Source organism: Lissotriton vulgaris, chromosome 11 (assembly GCF_964263255.1).
Source record: "Lissotriton vulgaris chromosome 11, aLisVul1.2, whole genome shotgun sequence".
NCBI classification, from domain to species: domain Eukaryota; kingdom Metazoa; phylum Chordata; class Amphibia; order Caudata; family Salamandridae; genus Lissotriton; species Lissotriton vulgaris.
The window spans coordinates 1,051,086,854-1,051,104,473 of record NC_141699.1 but is presented as its reverse complement, the minus strand read 5'-3'; the positions used below and the strand labels follow the sequence as shown (position 1 = coordinate 1,051,104,473).

Sequence of the window (17,620 nt, the reverse complement as noted above, 5' to 3'; positions counted from 1 at the left end):
AGGTCACACGAGGATATTCTAGCCTTTAGACTAGCCTTTAAGACCTGGCTTTTTAGAGAAGCCTATCCTCAGATGGTCTAAGTTGTCCTCCTGTTGTTGTGTTGTGCTTCTGAAAACTTCCTACAGCGCCATGAAGCCTACGGGCGTACGTGCGCTTTATAAGCAATAAAAAAAAAAAAGACCAGGTGTCTAAAAGCCTGCTGTGAGTATTTGAGGGCTTCAGAAGCGATTGCAAGGAACCTTCGCAGCAGCTGAAAAGATTTGCGCATTACACATTTTTCCAAGTACAGAGAAGTGGGGCAAGATGCTGAGGCACAACTAGTGAGGCCACATATTAAGTGTGCAAGAAAAACAGGTTTGCCTGATGAAGATATCCAGGTCGTGGAACTGTGCTTGGCTATAGCTTCCATTCTTGCCCACTGAAAGACGTGGACCAGGATAAGGCTGCAAAACCAGACCTCAGAGGCTATGATATGTAACTCTGTTCAGTTCAAAGCTTTTGCCACCCAAACCAACAGCTTCAGCCAAAGCTCTCCAACGTATCTGACTTTGAGGAACCCTTGCCAGCCCCAGCCTTAGACCATACCCTTCTAAAGGATTTTGAACTCCATTTCAGAGACTACATTCTAAGGTAAAACCTGAAACCTCAATGGCCCACTTGGTATATACGACCTCTGCTCCATTTCCATGAAATCATGCCAGTCAATGGAAAACTATTACTTTTTATTGGCATGCTACTTTTGTTTAAGCACTTTTTGTCTTAAATGTTTACAAATTCCTATTTCCAGGTTTGTTTATTCAATTTTAATAATTTTTCTTTACTTTTCAAATTGGGTTGCCAATTTTATTATTTAGTTTTCTCTACTTTTAAAATACTTGGTACTGTTAGAACTTAGCGAACATTTCTCTTGAGATTTGCTGGCTGCTAGTGCCAGAGCTAGTAGGGGTTGATAAGAGTGTCTCTGAGATTCGTCTTGAGGCATAACCAAAGTGTATTTATTAGGTAAGAAAGGGTCGGCCTTCAAAAAATAATAACCCACTTACTGGCAGCAGACACCTGCATTTCAGGCTGTTTACAGGATCCAAATATTAAGTTATGAAAAAAGTGCATTAACAACTTAACAGTCACTCAGTAATAATCTCCACTGTTGCTACTTTCAGGTTAGGAAAATAGATTAAAGAGGAGGTCTCACAAGCTGAATGATCTGTCCTAATCAGAGATTAACCAGGAAATGGAACAGAGACACAGTAATAGATCCAGTGTTATGATGAGATGGATTGCAATGTGCTTAATAAACGAATAACACATTAATTGCCAAGTTGACAAGCTAGAACAGTTCAATTGGGAGATTGATAGCAAGTGAGTGGCAATGAATTGGTTAAGTATCTGGATGGAGCTGTGTTTCTTTAGTGTCCTAATTGATGGTTAGGAGCACTTCAGCATGAAGAGTAGGGACTTCAGCAGTAAATGAAAATTGCGTCTTACAGTCAAGCCACTGGTATCAAGGAGTAAATAAATGTGCTGGAACCTATTCAAAAGTCTAGCCCTGCACCCTTGTCATGACCTAAGTCCATTGATGTCTTGTGTATGGAATTAGTCTCTTCAATTTTTATCAGAAAATATTGTCAGATGCAGGTACAACAAGGTGTGCACAAGGGAATTTTGGCAGTAGCCCCATATTATATAAATATTATATAGCAATACAAGAGAGAAATGATAATAAAATGTTTGACCTAAAAAATAACATGCACTTGGTGGTGCATGCTACATACTTTTGTAAAGTCCCTCAAGTTATAGGGAATGTCATCAAGAATAATCATAGACCTGGCAACGCTAAAGGAGGTAACCTGTTAGACAGCAGGCTGCCTTGCGGCCTGTGCCCTTCACAACAGCGTCTCTCGTATCCTGCGCTTTACAGCTGTATGCACGTTTTATTTACCTGCAGGGTGATGAGGCCGGTGGGCCGCCTCATAAGCCTATGGACAGTTCTTCACAACAGCTGGCCCACCGGTTTGGTATCTGGAAAACCTCTCCCCAGGGCCATGTTGGAAGTCACCATAGTTCTATCCCTTTCCCAGAATCCTTGGGGAGGATTCTAGGGAGTTTTATCTGCCCGCCATTTCCATTGTGATCTTTCCTTCCATCTCAATTCAAGAAGCAGGCCCAATTCATGAGACGACTTCCTGTCCTGGGAATAAAAAAATTGGTTCATTTTCTCTTCATCCTTGAGTCACAACACTTCTTCAGAGTGTTCTTCGGTCCGGTTGGTGTGTTCCCTTACTCCAGTTGATGGTTACTGCTCCTGTTGGTGTTATTCTCACTCCTGTTGGTCTTGCTCTTGTTGGAGGATCGATCTCTAGCCAATTTCTGCAGTACTGTCCCTGCATTCTGCATTTTACCACTGGATCATTTTTCCACTGGATCCAATGCCTCAGTTCTTGTTCTACAGTCATCATTTCAGGGTTTTTCCCTTCTGGGTTTTTCATTCCTTGGGGGTCCTTCTGGGAGACACTATCGATTAAGAACGCAAAGTGTCTGTGTCATTGAGGCTATTGGAAGGGGTCGTCCTTATCTTTGGCAGACAAAGACTGTCAAGAACTGGGCTCTAAGATCTTCTTGTCACCCATTGTCTGCGAACATAAGTTCCACAAGATGGATATAAGAGCACAGAAAATGTTAGGAAGCAGGTTCTGCCGGATCATTTATATACTGCAGTTAGGCCCTCTGACACCTTCACAATCAATTTGCAAAACTGTGTACAGTTCAAAGGGAAATTGAAAGAATATCTTTTCAAAATCCTTCAAAGAGTATTATATAAATTACTGTTTCTACTTCTTATTTCCTACATTTCTCCTTGGTGGCATACGACATCAGGCTGTTAAACAAATGATAATGCCTGTGCAATAAGATTTATGACACTGAAATGAGCATTCAGCGGGTTTGTAGGAGCAATTGCTAACTCTACCCATGTCGGCAGGCATTGGCCATTACATATTTTCACCTTGTAATGTTCATTTTTGGTGTCTGCTAGGAAATAAGTACAATAGAACTAATGTTTAGTTAAATACGTGTAAAGCATAGCTATACTAAATCTTTGTCTTGATCATCCATGGGCATAGCAGACACAGACACCATACAGCAGCATTTGAAGAATAAAACATGCTTGGATTTCTATGTAGACTGCGAGAGCTAGATGCAAAGTGATTTAAAATAGGAAGCATGCCAAATTGAAATCCATGCCGGTAACTGGGCAAAGAGAAGGTATGGCAACATACAAAGGCCATACTCTTGCAACTCATTGTTCATAAAGTAGCAAGCAACCTAGCGACATTAAGGATATTACTGATGAGGATACTGGAACAAAAACCTTAAGTTAGGCATGTGCAACTGAAGCAGTAGGAGGGAATGCGAAAGTAACAATAGGAAGAAAAACTGCTCTCCTTGCACTCATGTTTGGGCTTTTATTGCTGTGGGTAAGAATATTAGGATCCTGACATTTTGTGACATGAAGGTAACATGCATACTTTGTGTGGTACACATCACACGGACCTGGAATGGGAACAACTCTTCCTAGATTGCCTTCATGTGTAATGGGGAGCATTGTTTATCCACACAGCTCTTCAACCTTGAGCGCACATCCCTTATTATTCATCTTCGCGATCCTAGATGTCAGAACATTGATGTTATTTATTTAAAAGTTCCTTATAATTTATAAAGCAAAATACCACCCCAAAAAAAATCTTGGTATTTTAAGAAATTTCTACACCAAGGATTTCAAGAGATCGGAAAAATTGTTTTTTGAGGGAATTGAAATGTTTAGTGAAGCGCTGGTGGAAAGCATCTTTTGGCTATACCATTAGGTCACAAATGTAAATTTGTGTTAATCTATTTCCCAGATATCCTTGTACCATGACAGGTAACATCTTCCCGGCTGGAAAGCATGCCTACTTGGAATTGTTCAATACTAAATTAAAAGATTTTGATTAAAGTGTTTTTCAGTGCTATCCAAAGTCAAATTCAAAATAGTTTTTTAATCTTTTTGTTTACAATTAAGAAATCAGTATTCTGAAATAAATAGATAATTAAAAAAATTGTATAAATAACATACATGCCCTTTGGTCCAAGATCCCGGATAAATGATAGTTGGCTAACATCAATGAACTCCAACTAGCGTGAGAAAGAAAATACATAGTTATTGTTAAAATATAATAAATTGTGCGTACAGTTGCTTATAAATTGCATAACAATATGAGTAATGTCTGTAAGTGACAGTGAAGATGTAGTCAAGAAAGAAAAATAAATGTGAAGAACTGGACTTAAAATCAATCATACACATATTGCTGTTGTCACAACATACACAATGAGGCATATGTCCATGACACTGAGGTCTGGGATATGAGGAAATGTCCACTAACTGCTTAACTGATAATTCATAAATCATTAGAGGAAGGATCACTTGTCCTGCATAACCTGGGTATACAGGAGATGTTTGTGTTAGTCCCAAGTAAAAAACCCTCATGCACGTGTAAAAAGCAGCGTAGTAGCGGTATATCTTGATTCTCTGCTATTTATACACGTACGTGCATAATCATTGGGTTAGTTGTTATGTAATCCACTCAATTACTACCTAATTTTAATAATGCACTTTTTTCATCACAAATTTATTTTTGGCACTGTAATTCAGCTACCCATATAAAATAATTCTCTGGTTCTCTAAGTACAACTTTTGATTTTTCTGAAGTTGTTTATCTATCAATACTATACTGGTAGACATACTGCACTTTCTCCTTGGTAAGGAGAGCCCAAATGATGTATAGGGCGGTACCGAGCGGGAGCTGATGGGCACTTTTTTTTCCAAATTTAGGAATTTGAGTGCAGCATGACACATATTTGTAGGTATTGGTTCATCTCACAGCAATTTATCTGATACTAGCAGCCCGTCCCGACGTTGTCCGGGGATGAAAAGTAAAGTGTGTAATGATGTTACAGATGAAGTATTTCATTATTGTAAGATTTCGCGGTAAACTACATGTTTTGTTTCATTTGAATGAGGATGTAGAATAAATTGATTTTGCACATTCCCGGTGCGAGAGAGGGCAACATATAACTGGCCATGAGTGAAGCACTCTTCTCGTAAGTCGATGCCTATAACTTTATATGTTTGACCTTGCGATTTGTTAATGGTACAAGCAAAGGCAATGTTAATGGGGAATTGCAAACGTTTAAATTGAAATGGTAGATCTGTAGGTATCATGGGTATGCGTGGAATGTGAGCTAACTGGCCAGCAGCAGGGCCAGATAGAATAGTTGCTTTAATGACATAAGGTAAAAGACTTTTAACTTGTAGTCGGGTTCCATTGCATAGATTTGGCGGATGTAGGTTTCGCAATAAGATGATTGGAATGCCAACTTTTATTTGGAGTACATGAGGTGGAAGTCCTGAAGGGTTAAGTGAGTTTAGGAATTCTTGAGGATAATGTACTGCGTCTTCAGTATGTAATACTGTGTCAATGGATTTATATACTTTTGTTTCCCCTGGGATTTGAAGTAGTATGTGTTCATTGATGTGGTTGACACTTGTGTTTCTGGGTGCAACTAAAGCTCTTTGACAAATCCATTGGTAGTCTTTGTTAATTATATTGTGAACGTCTGGGTATACATGTTGTATGAGTTCCTGTAAGTTCGAGACAGCCGTCCCTAAATTTTCAATATTAATTGTATTATTTGTGTTGTGTAAATCTCCATTACCAACTTGTAGTAGAAGATCAGCAAAGAGATTATCTCCACCTCCTAAATGTGTTCTCATGTTAGTGCGTAAGGTAAGAGTTTGTACGGAGTCCCATCGGTGTGATGCTTTTAAGCATGCTTTTAGTATATCAGCACGTGTTCCTCTTGGGACAACAGGAAGAGTCTGACGGAAGTCACCTGCAAAGACAAAAGTGACCCCACCCATGATTGTAGGACAATTTCTAATGTCTTGTAGAGTTCTGTGTACGGCGTCTATATGTGCGCGGTGTGTCATAGTACATTCGTCCCACATGATAAGAGACACTTTTTGAAGCAGGGTGCCTAAGGGTCCGTTTTTGCGTACTGAGCAAGTGGATTCATTTTCAATGGAAACAGTTAAAGGTAGTTTAAACATGGAGTGTGCTGTTTTACCTCCAGTTAGCAAAGTGGCAGCTATTCCAGAAGATGCAACTGCCAGAGCCAATAGTCCTAATGAGCGTATTTTTGCAAGTATTAGGTTGATTAAGTAAGTTTTCCCAGTCCCTCCTGGTGCGTCTAAGAAGAATATTTTTCCATCTTTTGTTTCCACACTTTCAACAATGGTGTTGTATGCTATTGTTTGATCAGGCACTAAGTTTGGCAAATTTTGTGCAACATATTGCAGTAGGTTCTCTGTAGAGTTGTCAAAATCAGTATGGTTGTACGCTGTATGTATCGTTCTATTTGTTTGTGGCAGTTTGAAATCTTTTAAAGTTTTTTCACTTAGTACATACAGCGAGTCTTCAATTAATATGAGACCCTGGTTAAATATGTCATTACTCATTGGTATTGATTCATCATTTGTTTCTTGACGCCTATTGTGTAGTATATCTTCACACAAATCTTCTTTGTATTGGTCCCATAAAGTGAGAGGATCAGATGGGTTACAAAACAGCAGAATAGTAACAAATAATTCACGTAACTTAGATGGGGAATGTGAAAGTGCAGCATCACCTAATCTATGTTTCCAATGTTGGTCGTCTTCAATGAATCCAAGTTCTTTACACGCTGCTTGATAGGTAGGCATTAGTTGTCCGTTAACAGTTAAGAGTTTCAAAGCCTGTAGGTCCACGAACATGTTGTAAAAGAATGCGTAAGTGGAAACACTCCGATTGGTTTGGGTGAATAGTGTACATTCTACCAAGAGCTGAGTCTTTTTTTACACCAGGGTCTCCTAATACTTGCTGTCCACGTTTTCGACGTTTAAAACTTGAATTTGACCATGTATAGTACTGTGGTACTTCTTGGTATAGCAATGTTTTTGCAAAATTGTCTGTGGCACACAATTGGAAGAAGGCAGTAAGCGTTGTGTGCGTTGGGTTGTGTGCTACATGTAGAATGTTCTTGTCATTGAAATAGACTCTTTGACCATTTTCAAGATGCACAGCTAGATGTGTGACAGTGGGATGGCGTTCATGAATGTGAAACTCTAGAATACGCCACACTGCTTCGGAAGTGCTAATATACCGTCCATTTAGATATGTGTCTATTTCATTGTGTTTGTTTTCAATAGCAGCAGTTGCTTGATCCGAGCCTTTGTTAATATATTTGCAAATATATTTGATAGCTTTAACAGATTGGCAGTATTCAATATTAATGTGAGCATTGAAAGTGCGACAGAGTATTGGGGAATATGGAACAACCCACTGATTATTGACAGTGACTTCCTGTCCTCTGACTGTCATTGTGACAGTATGTCCACCATGTTCGGTGTTCCTTCTACGATAAATGGGGTAGCCGTTAACCCCAGTTTCGGTCTCATTAATGAGAGGGCGTGGGTATTTTTTGGTGCAAATCCCGTTTTTCATACATGGTGAAAGAATGTTGTGTTCACCACAAGGACCGTGTATCATGTTTTTTTTGACAATAAGAAATAGTTTTGGATCGTTAATAGGATCAGGCAGCTCTGCGGAGATAATGAGATCAACGTTATCTGCATTAATTTTTGGTTCAAGCCACAATAGTATGTGTACATGAGGTAGTCCTCTCTTTTGCCATTCAATAGTAAATACGTAAGCTTTAGCAGATCCAAAGATACTCTGTTGTTTTAATAGTTTCATTAGTGTTTTAACTTTTAAATTGAAGACCCGTGCATCCGTGATCTACATTGGCTAAGAGTGGAGAATCGGATTAAATTTAAATCTCTCTGCTTTATGCACAAAATCTCCACAAAAACTGCCCCAAAATACCTGCAAAGCCTAGTGCACCCTTACCACCCTTCCCGAGCCCTCTGATCTGCCTCAGCTAAGCATTTTGTAATTCCCAAAACTAAATTGTCAAGAGTGGGTGGAAAATCTTTTTCGTTTCTCGGACCCACATTGTGGAATGCGATGCCACTTTCTGTACGAAATGAGGCTAGCTATTTGAAGTTCAAGAAAGCCTTAAAGACCTGGCTGTTTAACATCTGAAACATGCCCAGCCAGAGATAAATCACTGAATCAATAGCGCCGGGAAACCCTTTGTTGGGTAGCTGTTGCGCGATACAAGTGAAATAAATAAATAAATAAATAAACCCATACATGCAATAGAGCCGATTAAGACCTCGCCCTCAGTAGAAGTCAATGGGAGAAATACATTCTCCAGATTATTATTTTTTATATCTCCCGCTTTCCTCTTCTAAAATGTTGGCATGTATGCGGTTGCATCACTTTTAGCACAACCCCGATGCAAAAAGTATTTGGGCCCTTGTCCTCGTTGACTAAAAGAACTGCGACTTCATCGGTAGTTGGTGCATTATATCTTCCGGCATGTGTATTTGTTGGACGTTTATCAGCATGTATAATAATGCACAAATCTTCCTCTTGTGAATTCATTTCATAGTTGTACTTTAGTGAACGAATGTATGTGTTATGATGGTGCAATGTGTCTTGTAGTACTTGTATGAGGTCTGTGTTCAAATTTGGCACCATGTGTGAGCGTGTGTCTATTTGTTGCTGTTGAGATAGGAAATATATTTGTAGGAACTGTGGTGCTTTCCCTTCCATTGGCAGCATACTTCCAATCAAGTGGTATACCTGTCCCTGTATTTTAAATGTCGGCATGAAATTTCCTTCCCGAACTTCACTTGCACCAAAGGATGTCATTTGGAATAGAGTATTATAACGGCGTGTGTTTGTTAAGAAATGATTAGAAAGTGTATGAGTGCCATCCAGTAGTTGTCTAATGAGTGGCGGTGGATCTTCAATGTTGTTTAGAATTACTTTTCCTGATGAGCAGCAAAGGCCTTTAGGCTCTGCCTTCCATTTATGTGCGTTGCAGTGAGTACAGATATTGTTCATGAGTCCAATTTGTACATGTGGATTGTTGCTGTAGTCATGAAGTGGGTTGTAGTTGAATGCAGATCTGAGAGTGTGTGGGTGTTGTACTGTGTGTTCTTCTTGCTGTGATTGCATAGTTTGAGTTGTGAAACTTTGTTGTTTTTGTATGTTGTGTGTCTGCAGTGTTTGATTGGGAATGAATGTGTCAGTGTTGTCTTTGTTAGTGTTGTTAGTGTGTGTGGTCTTAGAGGTCGTTGGCTGTGGAGTACTGTTATGATGCTGTTGTGAATGTGTTGTATTTGTTGTTTGTGAAAGATATGAGGTTGATGGAGCATCGATGTTTTGTAATGTTTCCTCATTATTTGTTTGTGTAAGTCGTATGCGCTTGTTTGTGTTTGCACGTTTTTTGTATGTAGTCCGTGAAAGATGCGTTTTCCTCTTCACCATATTGAAATGTATGTGTTTTAAATATTTACAAAAGAGAGAGTAATGTAAATACGTTGATGTTCACTGTTGCTTTCCCTAAATGTTTTCGCTTAGTAATGTCACAATTGTCATTTCCCCTCATGTATCTAAATGTCTGCTTTTGTAATCTGTTGACGTGTAATGTGCTCCTTATGTTTATTGTAACTTGCACACTTGTCAAAGTTTACTCCTGGCAGTTTTTGCTACCTAATGTTTTTTTTTCTGGTCACAATTGTCACTTTTCCCTCATGTATCGTAAGGTGTGCTTGTGTAATCTGTTCACGTGTAATGTGCTCCTTATGTTTATTGTAACCTGCACACTTGTCACGGTTTACTCCTGGCACTTTTTGCTACCTCATGTGTATTTTTGTTCACAATTGTCACCTTTCCCTCATGTATCTTAACGTCTGTTTTTGTAATCTGTTCACGTGTAATGTGCTCCTTATGTTTATTGTAACCTGCACACTTGTTACGGTTTACTCCTGGCAATTTTTGCTACCTAATGTATTTTTTCTGGTCACAATTGTCACTTTTCCCTCATGTAACGTAAGGTGTGCTTGTGTAATCTGTTCACGTGTAATGTGCTCCTTATGTTTATTGTAACCTGCACACTTGTCAAGGTTTACTCCTGGCACTTTTTGCTACCTCATGTATATTTTTGTTCACAATTGTCACTTTTCCCTCATGTATCTTAACGTCTGCTTTTGTAATCTGTTCACGTGTAATGTGCTCCTTATGTTTAATGTAACTTGCACACTTGTCACGGTTTACTCCTGGCACTTTTTGCTACCTCATGTATTTCTTTTGGTCACAATTGTCAGTTTTACTTCATGTATGTTAACGTCTGCTTTTGTAATCTGTTCACGTGTAATGTGGTCCTTATGTTTCTTGTAACCTGCACACTTGTCACGGTTTACTCCTGGCAGTTTTTGCTACCTAATGTATTTTTTGTGGTCACAAATGTCACTTTTCCCTCATGTATGTTAACATCTGCTTTTGTAATGTGTTCACGTGTACTGTGCTCCTTATGTTTATTGTAACCTGCACACTTGTCACGGTTTACTCCTGGCAGTTTTTGCTACCTCATGTATATTTTTTGTTCACAATTGTCACTTTTCCCTCATGTATCTTAACGTCTGCTTTTGTAATCTGTTCACGTGTAATGTGCTCCTTATGTTTATTGTAACCTGCACACTTGTTACGGTTTACTCCTGGCAATTTTTGCTACCTAATGTATTTTTTCTGGTCACAATTGTCACTTTTCCCTCATGTATCGTAAGGTGTGGTTTTGTAATCTGTTCACGTGTAATGTGCTCCTTATGTTTATTGTAACTTGCACACTTTTCACAGTTTACTCCTGTCAGTTTTTGCTACCTAATGTATTTTTTCTAGTCACAATTGTCACTTTTCCCTCATATATCGTAAGGTGTGCTTTTGTAATCTGTTCACGTGTAATGTGCTCCTTATGTTTATTGTAACCTGCACACTTGTCACGGTTTACTCCTGGCACTTTTTGCTACCTCATGTATTTTTTTGGGTCACAATTGTTAGTTTTGCCTCATGTATGTTAACGTCTGCTTTTGTAATCTGTTCACGTGTAATGTGGTCCTTATGTTTATTGTAACCTGCACACTTGTCACGGTTTACTCCTGGTAGTTTTTGCTACCTAATGTATTTTTTGTGGTCACAATTGTCACTTGTCCCTCATGTATGTTAACGTCTGCTTTTGTAATCTGTTCACGTGTAATGTGGTCCTTATGTTTATTGTAACCTGCACACTTGTCACGGTTTACTCCTGGTAGTTTTTGCTACCTAATGTATTTTTTGTGGTCACAATTGTCACTTGTCCCTCATGTATGTTAACGTCTGCTTTTGTAATCTGTTCACGTGTAATCTGCTCCTTATGTTTATTGTAACCTGCACGCTTGTCACGGTTTACTCCTGGCAGCTTTTGCTACCTCATGTATATTTTTTTATCACAATTGTCACTTTTCCCTCATGTATCTTAACGTCTGCTTTTGTAATCTGTTCACGTGTAATGTGCTCCTTATGTTTATTGTAACCTGCACACTTGTTACGGTTTACTCCTGGCAATTTTTGCTACCTAATGTATTTTTTCTGGTCACAATTGTCACTTTTCCCTCATGTATCGTAAGGTGTGTTTTAGTAATCTGTTCACGTGTAATGTGCTCCTTATGTTTATTGTAACCTGCACACTTGTCACGGTTTAGTCATGGCACTTTTTGGTACCTCGTGTATTTTTTTTGGTCACAATTGTCAGTTTTCCCTCATGTATCTTAATGTCTGCTTTAGTAATCTGTTCACGTGTAATGTGGTACTTATATTTCTTGTAACCTGCACACTTGTCACGGTTTACTCCTGGCAGTTTTCCTAATGTATGTTTTGTGGTCACAATTGTCACTTTTCCCTCATGTATCGTAAGGTGTGCTTTTGTAATGTGTTCACATGTAATGTGCCTCTTATGTTAGAATTTTTTGTACTTGTGTTTAGTACCTGTTTGTAAATTGCACACATCACTTTCCCCTTGTAACACACAGTATGGTACCTCTCACATTTTGTTTATTGTTGATACTTGCACAAGTGCCACCATTGTCTGAGTATTGTTTATTATTGTGCCCGAGTGTGCCTTTTGAACTATCCTTGTACTTGTGTTAAGAACCTGTTATTAAGTTGGACACACCACTTATCTCTTTTAATATACAGTATGCTACCTCTCACATTTCGTTTTTTGTTTATACTTGCACAAGTGCCACCCTTGCCTGAATATCGTTTTTCGTTGTGCCTGAGTGTGCCTTTTGTGATGCTGTCACAGCATCACGTCTGTGCTTCTGTCTGTTTTGAAACTCCTGCACCATACGTTTTTGACGAACTAAAAGCTTTAAAGCCAACTCTCTGTCATGCCAAACCCTGCCTCGAAAACACAGCGTGCATAAATGTCACATAGTTGTGTTTTTATCTGATTGAAAGTGAATTGCAGCCGCCTGCCTCTTTAATTTGGGCACTTCAATGCACCGAGGGTCTGTTAGTCAGCCGGCTGCAGTATTTATACAATGCGAGAGGATGAGCAGGGCAGAGGTTAATAAATCCCGCCAGGCGCGTGCTTTGAGGCACTATGAGGCTGCTTCCTCGCCCAGCACCACAGAAGTAGTTGCAGGCATGGCTGTCTAGTGCGCTATATAAAGACACATTTGGCTTTAATTCTAAGCTGCTGAAGTACGTGTCATAAACTTTGCTTTTGGCACGGTCTGTGAAACATGCATATGGTGTTTAAATGCTGTATCTGAAACAAAGTTCACTTTGCTTTTGGGGCGCTCTGTGAAACACGCATATGCTGGTTAAATGCGGTATGTGAAACGAAGTGCTCCTTCAATAGTGTGTGCGCTATCTCAAGAAGTCATTTGGAATGTCCACACTGTGTAAAGACGCATAAATCAATCCTCCTCGCGTTGAACAAACGGAGCCTTGTTTACTGCCTGCCCCCTTTATAACGTGTTTGCCCAATGGTTACAGAGTTCGTATTTGTTTTATTCTAAGTTGTGTGTGTGTTTCATTATCAGAGTTGTGATTGGTGACTAATGTTATTAACTCAGCCCCCTGTGTGACGTCATTCTGGAAGGCACTCCCGCTTTAGCCTTCGAGTGTAATGCATTGTAATTTAAATATGGTGTTGCAGTACATGAAGCCGGCAATTATAAATATGGGTCAGCGCTATATGAAGACGTCTTTTGGTAATGTCTGCGCTATTTTTAAATGCATAATGCAATCCTTAATTGCGTTTTTGTGATAGCACTCGTTTTTTAAATATCGTGTCAAATCTGGTGGATGTACATGTCCGATCTCGATCGAGTGTTTGGTTTTAAATTATGTGAAAGCGCATTTGCGCTCGTGTGCAATGTAAGAGGCGCTCAATGTGTGCAATATATGGAGCGCTCTATGTGTGCAATTTAAACTTGCCCTCTTTGCCTGTGACCACATATTTTGTTTTTTGACGCCCAGAGCCACGTTCTTACACGCGACCACGCCCCCAAGGGACTACTTTTTACACTTTTGTTTTTTTTGTTTTAGAATATATATGGTGTACACATCTATAGCCTATGTCCTTCTGCTATATCTCCCCTTTCAAATGGTGTATTGGGTGTAGTGATTGGTGCATTACTTTTGTAGTTTACCTGGCTCAAAGGTTTGTGTTCTCTCTTTATAATAGTAGTATAGATTTTCACAGTAGGATTGTAGTTCACTTTTGACCCTCAGACATTTCTTTCGTTTCTATAGTGTTAACAGGGCATATCTCTGTTCGGTTGTTAATCTAGCCCTACGACCCTACTTTAACGTTGTATTTTCATAGTTGTTATGCAACCTCCACCCGGAGGTATATACCCTTGGTTAAAAGCAGTAGTGAGAAGTGATAAGTGGTAAGTGAAATATTATAAAATACTCGGACAGCCAGTCTTAAATTTTATTTTTTCTGGATTCGAGCAGTTTATGTGAAAATATTTAGATGTGCATAAATTGAATTGTAATGGGTCATATGCACTCAATTTTCGTGATAGGAAAAGGTCGACATGTTTCAGCCCTCAATTGCCAGTTTACCTTCTTGGACCCGGTTGAAGGCAGTGTCAGCACAAGTTGTGCCAAAGGTTCAGCCGCCAGCTCCCTGACCTTGTGGTACCCGTTGAAGCTGCAAAAAAGCGCCATTGATGTACTACAAGACCTCAACTCAGCAAGGGACTAATATGTCATTTTGCAACACCTCCCTACCAGAATAAGTAATCCTTATAGATGGTATTTTAATTCACTTCACATGGTCCTGAAGAAAGCCCACATGACCGAACTGGCAAAGTTCCCAAAGTTGAACAACTGGGAAAAATATGGTCTTTCAACCAGTGATTTAGCCCCATTCCCATCTCCCCAGTGTCAGCATCCTTCAGGATAGAGCTGAAGTAAGTTCTAAAATGCCTCAGGGCTAGAAGGTTGCAAAAGGCCTATGTAAAAGTTGTTCTGATCCTGAAGGGTTTGAGATATCGGATTAGGAAAAAATGTCCACCTCCTGAAGGTCATATGGTGACTTATCATGGTCTGTGCTTAATGAATTTGCTAGCTGCCAGGGTGTCTTTTTGACTTGTCAGTGCTCATTCACCAAATGTGCATCACAACAAAGACCTACTGGCAGTATGTGGTAATGTGAAGGCAGAGGTTTCCACGAAAGCCATCAAAGTGCTTCGAGTGCTGGGCAAATTGCAGCTTGCCAAAAGAGAGTGTGTTGACCTTCGCGCCACAAAGGATGAGCATGTGACTGCGGATAATGGTTAGACTGTCAAACAATCCTGGAGCCCAAGAGCAAAACAAGTAATACCTGTAGAACAAGTGCCTAATCTTGTGGTAAATCTCTTGTTTACTAATTGGGAATTCAAAGTGCACACTTCTAGCAAAAACTTCCACATATCAGCCATACTTATTTTACTTTATTAAAGGCGTTTACATAGCACAGTCCTTTTACATATAACCCGAGAAAAAAAAGGAAAACAGGAGCAAAGGGAAGGAGGAACAGTTAAACAGACCTCTAGGCAATGTCGGTCTTTAAGGTATGTCTCGAGGAATGAGACGGGAAATTCAGGACCTAAGTAACCAAAATAGAACAGTGTAGATGAACCTAGAGAACAAAGCGCACTTGAAGATGGAATCTGAAGAGGTACACCTTGAGATCTTTACCAAAGGACAACAGGTTAAGGTTAGTGTTGATACAATCTGGAAGCCAGGCAGCAGAAAAGCTGGATATTGGAAAGGGGAGACCTCTTGGTCACCCCGAACGTATGGCTGGGTGCCCCGACCGCCCGGGAAACCTTTGCAGGCGGGGGGTGTGTCCCCAGCCAGTATGCCCAAAGTGGCGTGGTTGGAGCACGCCCCCGCCGCCGAAGAGGGTTGTCCTAACACCCACCCGGAAGTCCGTGCACTTTTGGGCGGGAGGGGGATGCCGCCCCGCCTCCCCGCTGCAAGTAAAAAGGCGCGGGGGTCCAGGCAGGCGTCCTCTTGTTCCCGCGCTCTGAAGGCTGCACCACTCGTCGCTCGTGAGCCCTCAAGGGAACAAGCAGCAGTTTTTGACCCACCCACCAGCCCCTGTTGCAGAAGTTTGGGAGTAAACAAAGTTTTGATTTGCAATTGATTGTAAGGCATAAACGTCTTGTCTAGGCCTTTTCTCCGATTGTAGATTGATTCCAAGATTGTGTATGCAACTGAATACTTGTCTATAGGCCTTTTTTCCTTTGTAGAAGTGTGATAAACTGTATGCAATAAAATGGTTTCTCTGTTATAGGTCCTTTTCTCCTTTGAAGCAATGTTTATAGTATGTTGGGTACTATTCTGGGACATCCGCTCTACAAGGGTGGGGGTAGCAGTGAGGGATATATCTAGCTGTGATATAATTATGCATAGGTTTTCCCACTAGTAGGTAATTATCTGTAGTATTTATTTAGTCTTCGGTCGGGCGGTAAGGTCATGATCGGTGAACAGTGATTTCAAGGTCCCTACTGGGGCGCCACCCATTATGGATGGGAGCGCCCGGGGGAGGCGGCCATTGGCCCCTCCCACGGGGGGGCGGCACCCATTACGGATGGGATCGCCCAGGGGAAGACGGCCATAGGCCCCTCCCAGGGTGAGACGGCTATATGCCCCTCCCACGAATTTCCCGGGGGCGGGATATCCGCTGCGGCGGAAGAGAGTGCGGGGAAAGGGGGGGGTCCATGCTGTCCTTCTTACGGTTACCCCGCACGGGAACTCGGATGTCCATAAGATGGCGCCGAGTGGAAGGGGGCCCCCATGACAAGGGAAGTTACGGTTGGCTACGAGGGTAAAGTCCTCTGCGCATGCGCCACTCACAAGTGAGGGCGGAAATTTGGTGATAGGGATCTGACACGGATTAAGACCTTGCCGTTGGCCCCTAACGATAGAATGTACAAAATTCGTATGCAATGCATGATGTCATGATGTTATACTCAGTTAGGAAAATCTTTGTATTAGAGATTTGTTAAGGTTAGCCTGGATACCTGTCTTCATCAAGTGTAATGAAAGTTGAATTTTGTACATGATAAATAAAACGTTTTTAATTTAAAGTTTTAAATTTTGTTTCATATTTTAATAAATACGGCCGGGGGGTCGTGAGGCCCCCCTGCTTCCAAAAGTTCAAAATGTGTCTGTCTCCTACCATTGGGATTGGTGGTGGAAGGGGTGGCGGGCATCCCGGACCATATGATTTTATACTACAGGGTTTTTGGGATTACCAGAAACTGAAAGAACTGTCATATTGTATTTGTTGCATATCTTATCATTAGTAATTTCCCTTCATGGTAGACCGATATGCATCGAGTTGTGTCTGGCTGGTGATACAGGCTACCTATACAGGATTCTGGATTCCAGAGGGAGCCACTGAATCTCCATCCCAAGTTAGGGTTTGAGGCACATCAAACTTCTGAAATAAACAAGGACGTTTATTTTGCAGTCTATGTATAAAGTCTGTGTGGCTTTTTCCTTATAAAGAGATTATTCTCATTTGATTGAGAAGTATGTAAACTGTGAGCTACTTTGGCATTTTCAAATTGTAACTTTAATCGGTAGTTGACAAGTTGCAAGAAGTAGTGAGACTTTGGGCTCAATTACATTTTTGGTGGAAGAAGTAGTCTCCATTGGCCTAACTGAGGGCCTTACGTCAGCCAGGCCATGAATACTCCATACGCCAAATTTAGAAATGATCGCCTAGCAGGTCATTTATAAATCAAGTACTATATAAATCAGGCAATTTATCTCCAAAGGGAAAGTACATTTTCAACTTGGGTAGAAACGTGAGTGGAGACAAACTTCTGAGGGGCTAGCTCAGAGCCAACCAATATCATCTTCTTTTTAACATATTTGGTGCAAATCAAAGTCCAAAAGGTTGTTTTATGCTCTGATATGCACATCTACCTCTCAATATATAGGTAGTACTAGCTGTATGTTACTGCCATGAATGTTAAAGTAACCCAAGTAGGGCATGCGTTAGGTGAATAATTAGAATTAATATATTGGGGTTTAATTGCAGGGCGCAGGATGTCACTGATGTTCTTCACACTTGTGCTTTAGC

The 17,620-nt window shown here is 40.5% G+C and overlaps 1 protein-coding gene across 2 annotated transcripts in view; it reads right to left on the bottom strand.

The window, feature by feature from the left end:
• Window positions 1-17,620, bottom strand: part of PLD1 (phospholipase D1) — a 370,836-nt gene that overhangs the window by 152,318 nt on the left and 200,898 nt on the right. For both annotated transcript variants that reach the window (XM_086944395.1, XM_086944394.1), the window contains one exon: window positions 4,110-4,168. In XM_086944395.1, coding sequence (XP_086800521.1) covers window positions 4,110-4,168 — 59 coding nt within the window. The remainder of the gene's footprint in view (window positions 1-4,109; window positions 4,169-17,620) is intronic.